We start from the raw sequence: 18,126 nt of genomic DNA, 5'->3' as shown, positions 1-18,126 counted from the left end.
TAGCCGAAGTGATTCATCCTGTTGCCTATTCCCAACTTCTGGCAAACAGTGTCTAGGGATATCATTCCCACCCATCCTAACTACTAGCCATTGAGGGACCTTTCCTCCATGAATTTATCTACTACTTTTTGGAACCCTGCTTTAGACTTGGTCTTCGCAATATCCTTGGGCAAAGGTTTTGTTGTTTTGTTTTTTTAGTCTCTCCTCACATGAAAGCAGTTCCATGCCCCTAATCATTTTTTCCCTTTTCTGAACCTTTTCCAGTTCTAATATTTTTGAGATCACATCTTCACGCAGTACTCAAAATATGTGCGTACTATGAATTTGTATAGCAGCAATATGATAGTTTCAGTCTTATTATCTATCTCTTCCTTAATGATGGCTTATATTCTGTTGGCTTTTTTGATTGCTACTGCTCACTGAGGAGATACTTTCTGAATACTATCCACTGACTCCAAGATCTTTCTGGAATGGCAACAGCTAATTTAGACTCCTCCATTTTATATGCATAGTTGGGATTATGTACGTAGGGTAGATCTTGTTGAGATGTAACAAACTCTGATCCATCCTTTGTATCACCAATCCAGGATTTGGTGCTAGGGTATTTCCTCAGCACACATTAAGAGGTTTGCTGAATAACAGAATATACAGTCCATATCTAGAGAGAGTGCACAACTGTGAGTTTTAGCATAGAACGTCCACTGTGAACCTTAGCAGAGATCTGAAGACCCCAGTCAAGGTATAATTCATTTTGACCCATCCTCTCCTTGATGGGTGTCTGTACAGGAGTGACACTGCTACTTTGTCACTGGCTTTAAACATTCCTACTTTAGTTATGAAGTTATGGTGTGGGCTGATTAAGAGATCTGAAATTGTCGATCCTTTCTGGTGACTGTTGAAAGTAATTTTTCTAGATTGGGAAAATGGCTTTTTTCCAGGTTGCCAGGCTGGTCACCTACATCTGTGTGAGCTGGAGTGTTCTATATCCACTTAAAGTGCATGCAAGTTTCAGTGCTTTGTGTCACAACCACGATGTCCCTTAAATCTCATAGCTGCTGAATTATTATCGAGGGAAGGGCAGCAAGCAAGGGGTAGCCCAGAGGTTTTGGAAAAATGGCTTGTGAGACGGAGTTGATAAATAGCTCTCAGCCACATAAAATGCATTTGATGCCATACATGTATCACATGAGAATGCTGGTAGCATGCTACTCCGCAGTATAATCACAAATAGCTAATACAAGATGATATGCTTGAACCTCTGTGCTCCAGGTGTCTGTTATCTGGGAACACCTGTAGTATGGAGGAGGAAGCAGCTCTGTGCATTGTTGGAAGGGGCAGCAGGGGGAACAGCAGCACAGAAACACACTTCCCTTGCCACTCCTGTAGTGGCAGAGGCCAGTACTTGGGAATGTGGAGCCACATATACCCCTGGAAGAGAGGCACCAGGTAAACGCTCCAGACCCCGCAGCATCCTCCCTAGCATAACCTTTAATCCAGCATGCCCTGTTTCCCAGGGTTGCCAGATTAAAGAGGTTCAAGTTAGTATTAAAGATGAAAACTAGAACAACTCCACTAACTGGAAATGCATCTGGCCAAGACAGCCTCTGCCTCTGACACCCTCAGATTCTCTGAACAGTTCTAAACCAACTCCTTTCTATTAGTGCTCGCTAGCCACTTGTAGATGTATGTTAGAAGCTAAAGGAAAAGAGAAATATTGTGGCCACCCTTAAATACTTGACTTTGCAACCAAATGACATCACAGGCACATGTCCTCATCTTGCTGTAGGAAGTAATAAGAATACTGTAATATTCTACCTATCTACAAAGGTTTTGGAACGTTTATTAAGGTTTCTCTATTGTTCCAGTATATAGATAACTGGATGTGATAATCATTCTTTGGGTGAGAGCCACATTTGATAACTAACCCAACCGCCTTCCGTAAGATCAGTGTGTCTTTTTCCTTGGTCTGCATACCAGTCAAATAGCCAGTTCATTGTTCATGCCATTGCCCATCCCTCTTAAGTTCAGTGCATCATTGGGTGTCTGTCAGCATCCATCTCCTTGCCATCTTTTTTCAGATTGAACATGTCAAGCTTAGTCTTTCCCCATTGGAATAGTCACTAGTTCCCAAATGAGTCATATTATCTTTGCCTGAGTTTTACCCAAAACCTGAATGTACTTTCATCAAAATATTCGCTCTTCTCAATAGTGTACACTAGAGTCTGCAGAAATATGTATTTTTGGGCCCCTTTTCCAGCTGCATCAGCTATAGATTTGATGGGATTTTACTGCCTTGAAGCAGCAGCCATAGGCTGCAGTCTTGCACCATATGTGTCAATGGAAGACTTTAGTACCAGCAAGATCTGGCCCATAGCATTTCCTCCCAGTGCTGGCAGGAGGGGATCTGTTACTTTAATTTGAACTTTCGTTATCTAAGTGAGGGAGATGGGGCACATTTTTTAAAAAGTCTGCCGGGTTAGATATTTTGGTTTTTGGAGTGATTCACTGCTAAGTGGATAATATTTAACATTGAAATATCTTTCTGACTGTATAAAAGTAGCTGACCTCCAAGAGATCTCATGTGTTTTGTGTGATGAACATCTCGGCCAATACACTGGGAGTCGAGCTGGTGACCTCAACAAAAAAAAGCTACCTTTTGCACTAAAGAGTCAAGGTTCTATAGTATTGCTGGCTGAAAACACTGCTATCCCCTGTGAACGGGCACAGAGGTACACCCATAACAGTCTCCATAGACTAAATTTACATAAGAATGGCCATACTGGGTCAGACCAAAGGTCCATCTAGCCCAGTAGCCTGTCTGCCAACAGTGGCCAGCACCAGGTGCCCCAAAGAGGGTGGACCGAAGACAATGATCAAGCAATTTGTCTCCTGCCATCCATCTCTAGCCTCTGACAAACAGAGGCCAGGGACACCATTTCTGTCCCCTGGCTAATAGCCTTTTATGGACCTAACCTCCAGGAAATTATCTAGTTTCTCTTTAAACTCTGTTATAGTCCTAGCCTTCACAGCCTCCTCTGGCAAGGAGTTCCACAGGTTGACTATGCGCTGTGTGGTGAAGAACTTTCTTTTATTAGTTTTAAACCTGTTACCCATTAACTTCATTTGGTGTCCTCTAGTTCTTCTATTATGGGAACTAATAAATAACTTTTCTTTATTCACCCTCTCCACACCACTCATGATTTTATATACCTCTATCCTATCCACCCTCAGTCTCCTCTTTTCTAAACTGAAAAGTCCCAGTCGCTTTAGCCTCTCTTTATATGGGACCTGTTCCAAACCCGGCCCTTTTCTGAACCCTTTCGAAGGCTAAAATATCTTTTTTGAGGTGAGGAGACCACATCTGTATATAGTATTCAAGATGTGGGCATACCATAGTTTTATACAGGGGCAGTAAGATATTCTGTCTCATTCTCTATCCCTTTCTTAATAATTCCTAATATCCTTTTTGCCTTTTTGACCCCCGCTGCACACTGTATGGAAGTTTTCAGAGAACTATCCACGATAACTCCAAGATCTCTTTCCTGATTTGTCATAGCCAAATTAGACCCCATCATACTGTACGTATAGTTGGGGTTATTTTTTCCAATGTGCATTACTTTACACTTATCCACATTAAATTTCATTTGCCATTTTGTTGCCCAATCGCTCAGTTTGGTGCTATGGAGTTGTATTCCTGATAGATTTGGATCGGGAGGTGTACACAGATGAATATTTTTAGTTGACTTTTTTGTGCTCATCTCAAGAGTCCTCACTCAGGCCTTAAATAATAAAGCAAGTGATACATTTTACAAATTACCTTCTCTCCCTTTAGAGTGAAAGGAACAAATAGCCAGGATTAGTTCTGAGACTGACATGATTGTTTCGTCTGTACTGGTTACAATCCCATAAAATCACAATTACACTGAAAGGTCCAAGCATTTTATGTGTGTTTCCTGCTCCTTGACTCCTGACAAGACTGTGTGCCAAGAGAGATTGAAATAACTCTGTCTTCTATCTGTGCCAAGAACGTGTCCAAACAAATTTGTAGAGCACCGATGCTTGCTATTGAAGCACAAGGATAAAGCAGCATGTATGACCAGGTGCACTATTCCCAAATTCTAATACAGATCATCATAGTTTCTTGTCTACCTTGCCAAGGCTGTCACGCATCTTTCAAATTACAGTCATTGCTGGGGTAATTAAAGTGCTCTGTGAGTGGTTCCTGGGGAATTAAAGGAGCAGGCGGTTTGACAGTTGGAATGCAGGTCAGGCTGGAAGAAGACTTACATCCAACAAAAGACTCATTTGAAAAACTTGCAATGACCTTTGTTCATGTGCCGATTCAGTTAACTCTCTGATTGTGCAGTTTAGACAGCTCAGTCAGGAAAGGGGTTACAGGAGGACATTTTATACATAAGATGTCACATTCTTCAGTATCAGGGCTTCAGTATCAGGGCCCAGACTGAGAAGTCAATTCAGGTGGTGGGCCAGTGGTGGGCAACATGGTTGGTCAGGGTAAGATGCTGGCGGGACACCAGACAATTTGTTTACCTTGCATCTGCAGGTACGGACACTCACAGCTCCCACTAGCCAGAAACAGTGAACTGCGGCCAATGAAAGCTGCGGGCAGCTGTACCTATGGATGCAAAGTAAACAACTTGTCTGCCAATCTGCCAGCCACTTACCCTGATGAACTGCCGGTTGCTCCCCACGGGTTTTAGGAAAATAGCCTAGTATGGAAGAACCATTTTTTCCCCACTAATAGTTTGATTCCTTAAATTGACTCCAGATCAACAAATCACTTAAGAATATGCTCCGTTCACTTTGTGGAGCCACTCACGTGCTTAAAGTTAAGCATATTCATAAGCTCTGTGTTGGATCAGGACTACAGAAAAGACTAGGTAGCAAATCCTTGTACACTAAGCACTTCAGAACATGCAATTTATTGGGCATAGTTAATGGGTTCTGGGCAGATAGTGAAAAGAGTTATTAAAAATTCATCAAATAAATTATTAAATTCTTATTTGACCAGCTGCACCAATGATGGAGAACAGCCAAAGTGCAGAACACAGCCACAAGAGGAGAAGGGAGAGAAATAGGTTTGACTGCTTTGATCACTGCTGTCAGCACTACATAAATGCATTAGGACTCAGATGCAAGAATATTCAAGTCTGTTGCTATTCAAGTCAACACATAAGCACCCAATTAAGCACTTTTCAGCGGTAGGGCATGCTATCTTGAATCAGGAGAGGTTGCCAGCTCCAGGAAGAAGTTGGTCTGCTTTGGGGGAGAGTGAGGGAGTTCCATGTGGGGCTTATTTTAGTGCCCCCACCTAAGTTGTTAACTTATGACCAGCATCATCAGATTTTCACAAGAATTGGAATATTTCCTCCGTCATGCAAGCGATTGTCTCTTGTTTTTTGGTTTTAGGTGAGAGTCTACAATCTTCTCCAGTATGAGCATGGACCAGAGGATGTACTGATCTTAGCTACTGATGGACTCTGGGATGTATTATTAAATGAAGAAGTGGCAGAAGCTGTCACAAACTTTCTACCAAACTGTGACCCTGATGATCCCCACAGGTTTGTGCTTTTACCAGACAATTATCATTCTGCTGCAGCAAGAATATTTTTTGTAACTTATTCTTTTCCAGAGAATAACATGAAGTGAACAAACCTTTTCTTGTAAGATTTTCTGTATCTTTATGGGTAGATTTGCAGCTTGAAGGCTTTTGAAGTGGAAATATTTAAATGTGTTAAAAACTAAGACTGCTAACTATATAGGGATGGGGCGGGGGGGACTACACTAGGTTGGCATGAGTTCTATTTTTCTCACCTCACTAATGCTAAGTCCTCCTAAGGAATTTAGCAGGACTAGTGCCACAATACCAGCCCAGTAGACAAACAGCTTTGTTGCATGGGAATTTGCCCACCTTGCCCCTTACAGGTTCTGACCATCAGCATCTTTTCCTCAGTGTGGTCACCTGGTGCAGGAACCTTGAAGCTAAATACCATTTTTAGGTGTGCCACTGCTGATTGTGTGCTCAATTTATGATGATGATGATGTTTTTAAAACCAGTCTTCAATAGCATATGTCCAGAGTCGAGTGCCAGCAGCTGGACAAGCTGAGTGAGACTAGGAGATGACAAGGTTTGATTGCAACCCGTTTCATCAATAATAGTCACTGTTTTCCTGGCTTTATCTCTTCTTCCTGGTCAACATTGCTCTTCACAGCATCATATTATCTAGCAATACAAATGTTCCCAAAGAGGTGAATGTCACTTACTCTCCCTTGAACGAGTGGCCTGTCTGTTTTCTTGTGAATTAAAATATCAGAGTGAAAGAGACTTCAGTGTTGCTTCCTAATTCAGGCCCACAGTTTCTGTGCCCAGCCACCCCTCTCTCCTGAGCTGTCCCCTCTCCTAGGTAGCATTTTTCCTCTTATGAAAACTCGCACTGCTATGCAGAAGAGAACAGAGCTTTTTACACCTTTTTTTCCACAAGGGGAAATGGAGGGCATTCCGGGGATATTTTGGCATCCCAATGAAAAATGCGTGCCACTGGCTGAGGAGAATCCATAGAGCTCTCGTTACATTCGACTGTCGGTGGCAATTGGAGTGGGAAGAGAGTAATACAAATCCAAGTGGTTGTCTGAGTCCCTTTGCCCACTGTTATCTTCCCTGTTCTCCCTTTGTGTGGTAATACAGGGCTTAGCCTAAAAAGATGACGACTCATGTGAAGCATTTTCAGATTTGCAAGTGACAGCCGTTCCAGAGTAAATTGCAAACAGTATTTTCTTATACTGGCACTGACAAACATGGAATGTAAAATAGCATTTCACTGCAAGTGCTGGATTGTCAGGTGAATAGATGATTAGCATGAAGCTGCAGTTATGACATTCTGACCTTCACAGCCTCCTGTCTCTGAGAGAAGTGGTAAAAATGAGAGTGTATGGGCTGCTTGACTTCTGTGTGGCTTATTAGTCCCTCAGCTAAGATAGAGGCATACATATATCCTGGGTTTTGCAGGAGAGCCCAGGGCTATGGCATCTTAGAGCCTGCCCTAGAAAAAAGCAGCAGCATATGTGTATGCTGTACAGCGAACACAAAATGATGCTTTCATTTAAAGAAAAAAAAAGTCTAGGGATGTGCCAGCAGAACTGGGAGAATCATCCTCCCTTCTCCTGCCTGTTCCCAAAGAGGTAACCGCTAGCCAAACAGTGAAAATGTTATGCTTACGAGCATTACCCATCCCATTGTAACGGTGGATGTACAGATGACCTCCTCTCTCCCCATTGCTCTGGGGCCAGAGAGGCTGGAGCCATGTGGCCTCCTCCCTGCCTGCTACTCCCAGGGGCAGGGAGGCTCAGGCTGTGCAGCCTTGTCCCTCCTCACTGCTCTCAGGGGTGGGAGGAGAGGTTTGCGGCCTCTTCCCTTCCCACTGCTCCGGGGATGCTGGGGTACACGTGTGTGCTCTTCCCCTCCCAGTGGTGGGGGGTGTGCATGTGCTCAGCACACTGCTCCTCTCCTCCCTGTGGTAAGGTCAGGGTCTCAGCATAGGGGGCCGGGCTATCGGTGAGGCTGGGGGCCTGCCTCCCCCTAGAAACTTCTCAGGTCTTCTCAAATACTCTCTGTGACTGATGGACTCCTCTCCTTGTATAATAGTATAGTAAAATGCACATGGGATCTTTTTAGGGGAAAAGGCAATACAAAATATTTATTGAGAATAAAAAGTAGCACACACGCCATCCCATTAATGTTATAGTTACCAGTTTCTTACTCACATCAACCAAGCCAGCTAAGTCGGGTGTGAGAGAAGAGCCGGGCTTCTGTTGTCCAGACCGATGCTGCGATCTTAGGAGGATGAAGACCCAAAGGACCATTCGAGACACCCCATCTTTTATAGGAATCCCTTCTCATGCAGATCTATAGATTCTGCTGCATGTTGTAATCAAGTGACTTTGCAACGTGTTAATCTGGAGATTCTTTTTGTTGTTTTTTTAATATCAGTCTGCTGTCAATTTTTCTGGGTGTTCTCCCACCCTGGTTTTGATGGGTTTTATTATTTTTACATGTGCTTGCTTCTAACTTCCAAGTTCCCAGTCTGCCCCTCATCCTGTCACTGAAAAATAGGGGCACGTTTGATAGTTCCTTTGTGCCTCCAAGTCTCCAGCCCCTCCTCTGGCCATCTGCCTGCTGTGCTGGCCTTCAGACCAATCTTTTTTTGAAACAAACACTCAAGTTCTTCATTCACACGAACAAAAATGACACAATTGCTTCACACCAGCAAGGATTACATAGTTGCTTTTGTAATAGCAGATCTAGTGCAAAATATTCTAAGATTAAAATAATTATTACTATTACCAATGTTTCCATAATAGAAAAAAACATTCTCATACCCTTAAATTAAAGAAGAAAACGATCCTACTGGGAAAAGGGTGACAGTAGTGATAAATAGACCCTTCTGTCCTGTTCCTGCCTTAACATTAATAACAAACACAAGCAGCCTGCTTGATGCATCTTTACAAACAGCACTAGACAGTTCCTTTCTGCGAGTCAGAAAGAAAGGCTGTCAGGTTACACTGAGACACATGACATTGCATAAAGCTACATTTTAGCTTCATGGCTATTCTAAAAAGCTCCCATAATACATAGTGACAATTTGTCTCTTCTAGAAATCCATTTTTAGAGGAGTTGCTTCCTGGATCGCTCAGCCTGCCCACCTCTCTGGGACTTCGTTCACCCAGCTGTTACTTCCTCTCACCACACTCACCCGCCTGGTGCTGCCCTTCTTATTTTGGTTGCTTCTTACTCACGAGTAGTACCTATATGTGAGCACATAGTACTAGTGAGTGCTGATTCTAACTTGCCTCAGCACTGGGAAGTATCTGAAAGCCATGGTGGAGGCAACTGCCAGTCACATGGATATCCAACCCACCTGGATCATGTATGTCACTGAATCAATTCCCTTCCATTGCAGGGGCCTCGGGCACTGCTGCAGGTCAATCCCTCCTGTTCTCTTCGAGTGGCACACCCGTCTTCCCTAGGGCTGTAATACTATGATCTAATTTTGGATGTTGGCAGTGGTGTGGAGGAGACTAAATGGCATTTATTTGCCTATGAAATGCAGGAGGTCAGACTAGATGATCTGATGGTCTCCTGTGGCCATGAACTCTATGACAAAACACTTGTAGCTCCCAGTGTAGCTGCCTACAATCACCCTATTTATTCCCTATTGGAAAATCTGAGGCACATTTGCCTCTAGCTGGATAGCCAGGGCTACCTAGTAATTATACATACCTCAGTTAGAAGTGGGAGTTGTCTGCATAGCTTCAAATGATCGGGGTGACCCTGCCAGTCAAAAAGCAAAGAGGAAGTCCCTTGCTGGTGAGAACGTACTGATCATCTGTCTGTGAAGCACTACTGCACCGTGGGCAGACAGAGCAGTGTTGACCATTCCCCATCCTAGAGAATTTTCCTGTAAGTTCTCTCCTCTTTTCAGGACATGATTCTACTTTCAACCGTGCAGAAATATGTCTGAGGGGCGGGGGGGCAAAGGGAGGAGAGTGTGAAGATCTGGGCTTTGTGTGGTGGTCAGCTTAGAAATGAGTTTCTTGATCGTTGATTTCCCGATTTTGACATGGCCGCCATTTGTATTTAAATAAGCTTTTCCCAAACTTTTTGTTACAAACTAATAAAAACTTATAATCAGTAGTAGGTATGTAGTGGAAAGAGGAGCACGCGAGGAATCAGTTCGATGTCCCAGAGGGTGTTAGGCAACGTCAGAGGAAGAATAGACAGGGAATACCCAACAGAGCTTTGAGATGCCTCACCTATTTGATAATGTCGCCAAACACTATATTATTTAAAATTTTATCCAGGGCATTTCAGTGTAGCTGAGATCACCCATTTAACATTTATGGCCAGTTTTTCAATATCCAAGTTGATGACCTCAGCAGTGCTATCCCAGGACACACATGTACACAGAATCATGAATAGCTTATTGTAAATTAACAATGGAGAGGAAACATGGTCCTAGAGCAGTAGTTCCTGACCTGTGGTCTGCAGACCCCTGGTGATCCGTAGTGGTACTATAGGGGGTTGCGGAAAGTCGGGAGCTGAGAGGCTCCGTACCGGCACCCAGCAAGTCCCTCAGCCTGTGCTGCTTCCCGAGTGGGCTGAGGGATGTGCAAGCTGCAGGCACGACTATATTGTTTGGAGGGTCTGTAAAATTTTAATTGATTGAAAAGGGGTCCCTATGCTGGAAAAGGTTGGAAGCCACTGGTCTAGAGGGTAAGTCACTGGACTGAGGTCAGATTTAATTTCTGGCTCTGCCACAGGCTTCTTCTGAGAGCTTGGGCAAGCCACTTTGCCTCTCTGTACCTCTGTTCCCCATATGTAAAATAGGAGTGATAACCCTTCCTCCCTCCCTCTCTGCCTGCCTCATCTTGTCTGATTTTAATAGATTCTGGGCAGAGGCAGTCTCCTGCTACATGAGCATACAGCAGCTAGATCAATAGGGTCTTGCACTCTTAGGGACTGCAATCATAATACAAATAAAAAATAATAGTGCCCACCTATCCCAGGAGTTGACTATTGACCAGGTCTAATCTTTCAGTCATTCAGAAGTTAACTTTATTTTTTATGACTATGGTGCTTAAGGGTCCTACTCATAGATCAGCACAACAGTGTGGTAGATGCTGTACAAAATCAAAACATAAATGGTGACAGTCCCTGCCTCAAGGGGGTTGCTCTCTAAATGTAAGACAAGCTACCACAAATGGATTTAGGCAGTTGCAGGAGTACAAGTAAACCAAAAATAATATTGCTCTGCATGGTAGGCACTGGTCTGTGCATGCGAACAGTCTGATCATTGTTAAGATTTGTGTAGGTAAAGGAGAATTTTGAAATGAGATACAAAGGCAGGTAAGGAACTAACTTTTGCCGCACTTTATTTTTGTATATTGTATCATTTTTGTTTTGGCACTAAGAATGAAAATTCTTTGTTAAATGTGATCAATGAGTTAGCAGAGTTAATTAGTAGAAGTTATTATACAATATAGAAAAGATTAGAGAATTTAAGAGGAAAAGCAGATTTTCTGGGTCTGATTGTGATCCATCTAACATGGGTGTAACACCATTACATTTAGTGAGGTTACTCCTGATTTTTTCCACTGCGAGTCACACCCAAGTCAGGCCCTTCTACACTTAAGGCTCAGAACAAACACATTTATTAGTGTTTGGCTTGGAGTTCTATGAATGGACAGCTGACGTGAATGTTAATTTGTTCTTTTAAGTAATTTTGTGCCAGATCAGTTAGGGACTTATAAATAGTAGTGGCAAGGCATTTTTCATGCCAGCTTACAAGAGGTAATTAGAACAGTCTTTTATATGGCTTACAATGATATTTATGAAAATTACCTTGCAGAATTGCTCTTGCTGCTTGGTTATAAAGAATATTTAAAGGGCTTAAAGTACTGTGTAAAAGATTTTACCTAATTACCTCACAGTAGTCCAAATGAGGTATTGCTAATGGATTTGTGATTGTATAGCAGCCCTGACTATGAAACAGTGTCCCATTCTTTAGAGTAGTCAATTAAGGAGTGATCTTGCATATTGATCACTTTGCAAAAATGTTTAAAATGATGTTGCCAGCAAAATTCCAAGTCATTTGATAAGTTTAATAATGGAGTCTATGGAAAATTCATCAACTTTAATTTTTAAATGACTGCAGTGTGGAAATGACCCTTTGGCAAATATGCATGAGTCTTGTGTTACTTTTCACATTGTTGTTATAATAAGAACCTCCATATTCAGTGAGATCAGTGATGCATCTAGCCCATTCCCAACAGTGACTAATAGAAGTTTTAGAGGAAGATTCAGAAACACTAAAGTAGGTAGTTATAGAATCATCTGTCCACAAAAATGGTTTCTTACTAACACCTCTTAATTAGAAGAGAATGGAGAAGACAATGATGGAGTTCAGTGTCATGTTGTTTCCTCATATGAGGCTGGTTTATACCCTGATGCATGACAGTTTACATTCTTTTCAAAACTCTTGGATTTTGTTAGTTAATGTTTAATATTGGAACTTTGGATGTCTGTTACCTATCTAAATGAATAATTCTTTTTGCATTATTATCGTAAAGATAGGCCCAACATGCAAAATACCTGTTTGTGCTTTTCCTAAAATGAAACAGGATTCAGGTTCTAGTCCATCCCATTACAGAAATATAACTTACGATCCAAGCTTTCCGGTGTTTCAGGCATATTTTGATTTGAGGTTTTTGTTCTATCTTCTCTCTAAAAACTATGGCAGTACAATCACATGGAAAGTGTGATTAACTCATGAAATAAACTGCAAGAGATTTACATTGTCATGTGGTACTTGTCACATTGTGGTCATCATCTGGAATTTCTTCCAAGCTCTGTGGCTGAACCTGAAGGCTTCACTTTATTTCAAGGGTCTATTAGACTACTAGAACAGGCTCTTCATCCTGACCCCACTGTGGTATATACCACTGGGCTCTGACCGAGGCACCCTCCTATATGTAAATAAACCCACTAATATTTTGCTCTCCTCTGACTTGCCACACAAGTGAAACTACCCAATTGTGTTACTCATTTTAAGCAGTGAAATGATGATGAGAAAGCCCTTTTGAGGCAAAAGGGAAGGAAAACAGAAGCAACAGAGTACAGACTGAGATGTAAGACTCCACTTCAGGATTGTTACTTGTTATAGCTGATGCTCTGGAACTCCCCAGACCCGATGACAAGCTCCTTGGGGGACAAGGACCTTACACAGTGAGACATGAAGACAGTAGGGAAGGTTGGTCACTTTGTGGTTTCTAGTAATGGCTAACCAGTGGCATGATGGAGTAAGGAAGGTGGAGAGGGATTAATATTGACACAAAATGAATATCCCAACTGACTCGTTTCTTGTAGGAGTTGTGGCAGAAATGGGCCTTAAAAGGGCACATGAATTATGAGTGGAAGATGGCCTTTGAGATCAACTCAGGGAGTACAGTCCATGCACAGGGATCTGTGGAAAAGAGTGAATGGAGAAGACAGTGATGGAGATCAGTGTCATGTTGTTTCCTCATGTGAGGCTGTTACAGCTTGGGCATTGCAGCTGTGCTGCCTGATTGCTACTTCGAAAATATTTCCTTCTCACCTTTCCTCCTTTTCTTCCCCTCGTCCATCCCTCTCCCCACACTGTGGGGATAAGTAGGCTGTTGCTCCACCTCCTTTGTGCTTGGGAAGCAGCCCATGCAGGCCACACAGTTCTCTTTGCAGTACTCCACTGCTCAATGCTGAAAGCTTCAACAAAAAGGAAAAAAATACACAGAAGTTGCATTCCAGTGCAGTGTATCATTGGGGGAGAAGTGGATACTTTAAAACTGTTTCAGCAGTTCTCTAATGCTGGCTTGACAGTTGAAACCCAAGTTCACCGTGTTAGTGAATAAAGCATTCAGTACTGGCCTGCTGCTGCTATTCATCTCCACTTGCCAGAAACTCGCCCATCTCCTCTGGTGCCCAGCTGAACAGCAGTGCTGTAATTCCACTCTACATTGGAAGAGGAGTGTGGTGCTGCTTTACTGTCTTTACCTACTCTCTTTTTTTAACTTCAGCGCCCTAATTTTCGTGTGATCGAAAAAAAAAAATTTTTTATCTGAGGAAGTGGGTCTGGTCCACGAAAGCTCATCACCTCATAAACCATCTTGTTAGTCTTTAAAGTGCTACATAGTCCTGGTTTTTGTTTCTAATTTTCTTGTGTATTTCATAGTCTGTCTGTGTGAGAATCACTGGCTTATTGAAGGCTTTTGTAATCTTATCATTTCAGAACACCACTTTAAACAGGAAAGCACTTGAGCTTTTATGCAGGAGCTTAAAAGCAGTGCTGACTCCTTTGTGTTCTTGAGCTGTGGGAAGCCCCCTTGTGAATTAGGAACAGGTGAAAGACAAACTTTCCCTTTCACTGGCTTGCTGACATTTTCTTTTCCTACATTCTGACAATAATTGAAAAATCCTTAAAAATACGCTTCTAGCTGAAACTCGGTTTAGTCGCTGCATGTCTGATATGAGGTCTGGGTGTGCCATGTGGAATATTTTTGTTCTTTAGCCTTCCATCTAATGTTGATGTTGGGAAGCTGAGGTGTATGAATGTGTATTTCTGTAGAAAATGAAATTTTGTGTTGTATTATTAGGGCAATAGAGTCACTGCTTCTTGTTATCTCCTCTCCAAGTTCTTCAGGGTCTTCACTTTTGAACAGACTGTGGCAACTGCAGCATCCATGTGTGTGCGTCTGAGAGAGTTCATGCCTATTTCATTTCTTCTCGACTTGTGTAAAATGATCCTTGGGCCCTTCTCTTACCACAGAATAAATCTCTTGCCAAAACTAGTGAGACCTAGAAAAACTTACCAGTTTCTCACCCACATTACCAAAACACACAGTTCTCTGCTTTTAATCCAGTTCGCTTTTGACATTAAAAATCGGAATGTAAAGAAAGGCTCAATCTCCATGTACTGCCTAGTGACGTTTACACTGCATTTTAAAAATCCCTTTCAACTGCTGAGTCACTGTGCAGTGTCTTTTAACATATCTTGGAGGGTTGAGATACCAAAGAGTGTTAAAATTAAAAAACAGTAGTGACCCCCACTATTCTGTTGTTTTTTGAGTACTCTTTCTTAGCCAGTTACATACAGTCTTGTTTTCTGTTTCAAGCTTTGTACCATTAAATAATTTATTCTTGGCTTATTCTAACCTCAAACCCTGGAACAACCATCTTTTGTGTAATGAGCCTGCTTGTTTTCCTTAGAAGTTATAGTGCATTCCCTGGAGTGCTGCCCTTTGAACTGCTTGGGGCCCTCATCCTTGTGTTTTGTGGTGTTAAAGGAAAGGATCCCTCACAGGTGGAGGGATAACCTTATCTGACATCTGTGAGGTTTGCCATGATGCCAGAGTGTTTGGATCCTATTGGCTATATATTTGGGCCGGTGTCTGGTACTTAATTTATTATACGGCTCCTGGATACCAAAGGATAAGTATCTGCTGAAGGATATGCATCTTATCAAAAGTTTTAAATGAAATATAATAAATACCAACACAGTGTTTTATTGCTTTTCATGCAAATGTTTGTCTACCATTTCATGGGGGAAAAAATATAGATTGGTGGAATATAGGTATGTGAACAAGTTTACTATCCGATAAACAAATGCTAGTTGATACACTAGTTGATTAGTCACTTCCCCTGCGCCCCACCCCCTTGCTGCCTTAGAAGGAGGCAGCAAGGGTGGGAAGGAGAAGATGCTTCAAAGCGGCAGAGCCACGTGGAGCCTGCGGCCAGACCCTGGGCTGCACACAGTGCTGCCCCTTTGAAATGCTGCTGACCCCAGGCTCCAGGCAGCACTGCTGCTTTGAAACACTGTGGGGAGCCTGACACCGGGCTCCTCACAGTATCTCAAAGTGGCAGCACCACACGGAGCCTGGGGTCAGCTGGAGACTGCTGCTTTGAAACGCCACGGGGAGCACAGGGGCAGTGGGGGATGCTTGAGTCCCCTGCTGACCCCGTGCTCCGCACAGCACTTTTGCCTTTGAAGTGTAGCAACAGCCCTGGGGCAGCCTTATCCACTAATCCAATAGTTGATTAACCAGTTAATCTAAATTTAACATCCGTAGTGGAAAATGCCACCCCAGCCCCAAAACATGCACACTCATCCTGTTGCTCCTTTCTTGGCAGAAGCAGCTTGGCATTGAGAGGAAACAGGCATGACAGTGCATATCAGCATTGGGAGAGCTTTGTGGGGAAAAAATGTACATTGTCATTCATGGAAGTGTGGCTCTAGCTAAAGCAACTAGGGTTATGTGGGATATTCTTCGTGGTGAATATTGCATTAAGACTGGAGTTAGTGTTGAGCAAGGATTCATGCTGTAAAAACAACACTACTAAGAATCTAGAAGGCATTGATGTTTCAGAGTGAGGGCAAAATATCTAAGAAGTTATAAGTGAACTCTTTTCTCTTGGAAATGGAAGTGTCCTGCACGCATGCTCCTATGCCATCTTAATCTTCAGCAACGTAGAATCAGTCCTGTCAAAATCCCAAGTTAGCCATGTAGGGCTTTTTTTTGTGATCTTGCTCTGTGGCCTGCAAATGTTTTATTGTAGTGCAATAATGTAGGCCTTCCTATCTGAGCATGTCATCTTTGAACTGATATTTCAGTTATATGCAGTGGTAGGGTAGTCATGTCAAATATTACAGAGGCAAGGCATGTGAGGTTGGTAATGTGTTTTGTTGGACCAACTTTTGTTAGAGAGATGAGCCACATAATGCTCTTCCTGCTTTGGGATCAGAAGTTTTTCTCTCTCTCTTGAACAAAAGTGGTTCAATAAAAGGTAGTGCCTCACCCACCTTGTCTCTCTAACATTTCATTTATTCGTGTTGGCCCTGACCTGAGTTGTGCTAGAGAATCAAGTAGAACAATATCTGGACAAGGTGAAAACTTGATGATGTGCCACCTTTTAAATTTCTCACCCCCCATACCAGTGCCCATTGTTTCTCAACTGTTTCATGAAGCTGGAGTACAACAAATGTCTGCAATAAACACACTGCAGCTCAGCTCAATAGAGTGCTGCTCTGTTTCACAGTTTTGTAACTTAATGAAATGACAAGCAAATATTTGCAATGGAGTAAGCACCTGACATGTGAGTTTGAAATGGTCTTTACTGAATTTATGAATTTGTAGAGATTGCTGATTTCAGTAATGTGATTGTACAACCTCTGTTTCACCAGTTTTAAAATAATTATGATTTCAAAAATCGGAGTCTGTCAGTGGAAACTGACAAGTCATCCTTTGGATTGTATCTTTGGCTTTGTAACCAACTCACTATGTGTCATTTACTTTCTTTGCCATAGTATATCAATCTGTGATGTGGGTATACTACTATCTAACCTTCTTCAAAGAGGTATTTGACACTTAAGGTCAAGGTTTTCAGATGGGAGTTAATGATTTTATTTTTGGGAGCTCCATATAAGACCTCTTACACAGGCCTAATTTTCTGAGGGATGTTGAGCACTTTCTGCAAATCAGGTGACCTTAAAATATGTTGAGTTGGGCACCCAAAATCACTAGTCACTTGTGAATAACTTGGCCTAGTGCATTCGCATTTTTAAAATGCCTAGTGATTCTCATTTGAAAAGTGCAAAATAATTCTTCTTAGTAGTCAACACTGATTCTTTGCTTGCTGCTGAATGGCATCTGACAGCTTGTCTTTGTGTCTCAAAATGTAGATCTCATGAGTTGCAAAAACGTATTTTTCATAATGCTAGCAGCTGTGACCTCTGCTTGTTCTATTTCTGCCGTGTAACGGTGCTCTTCTTTCTCCACAGGTACACGTTAGCAGCTCAGGACCTGGTGATGCGAGCCAGGGGAGTGCTGAAGGACAGGGGCTGGAGAATAGCCAATGACAGACTGGGCTCAGGAGATGACATTTCAGTCTATGTCATTCCTTTAATACATGGAAACAACTTGTCATGAGAATAGCTCTGACGATGCTGGGAGGGTGGTCTTTTTAGGAGGAGCCTTTGAAAAGACATGATTTTCAGATCTGACCAGGACAGTTCTGATTGATGTAAATTAATCTAAATTCATGCTGGAAGGGGATGTTTCAGTCCAAAAGGTGGAGCTCTGCACATATTCTGTATGTGGTTAAAGGTATCTCTTAAGCTTACACCTTCTCTGTATTAATGGTTTTTGGTGCTTAAAAGGAATGGAAGTTAAATGCTGCTAGTATATTATGGATTGATGGTTCCCTGTATTGTCGCTCCAGGTGAGGAGCCCATTGTAACCTGAAACAGAACTTAATCTTTTTCAGTTTTACCATAAGGCTTGGAACAGGCCATTCTCAGTTGTGAAAACAGATATTGGGATTGAAAGCCAGTTGGCTCTCAACATCCCCAAGATGACTGGTGTCATTTCTTTGGGATCAGTCATTTAAAAAAGAAAGTTAAACCTGATTCTGACATTTGGCGTTATTGGTCATTAAGAGTAACTGTCATTTCTTTTCCCTGAAGAACTTCCAAAAATTGTACGTATCTGGTTGAATTCTTGTTTTTCCCACTTAAACCT

General features: G+C 42.3%; 1 protein-coding gene across 1 annotated transcript in view; it reads left to right on the top strand.

The window, feature by feature from the left end:
* PPM1H (protein phosphatase, Mg2+/Mn2+ dependent 1H) overlaps positions 1–17,728 on the top strand; it is a 194,412-nt gene extending 176,684 nt beyond the window's left edge. The window contains exons 9-10 of the mRNA XM_075930876.2: positions 5,431–5,582; positions 17,388–17,728. Of these exons, the coding sequence (XP_075786991.2) occupies positions 5,431–5,582; positions 17,388–17,535 (300 nt within the window). The 3' untranslated portion in view covers positions 17,536–17,728. The remainder of the gene's footprint in view (positions 1–5,430; positions 5,583–17,387) is intronic.
* The last annotated feature ends 398 nt before the right edge of the window (positions 17,729–18,126 follow it).

This window comes from Pelodiscus sinensis, chromosome 1 (genome assembly GCF_052426305.1).
Source record: "Pelodiscus sinensis isolate ZL-2025 chromosome 1, ASM5242630v1, whole genome shotgun sequence".
Lineage (NCBI taxonomy): Eukaryota > Metazoa > Chordata > Testudines > Trionychidae > Pelodiscus > Pelodiscus sinensis.
The sequence above is the reverse complement of the archived record's forward strand: the minus strand, read 5'-3'. Positions and strand labels throughout refer to the sequence as shown.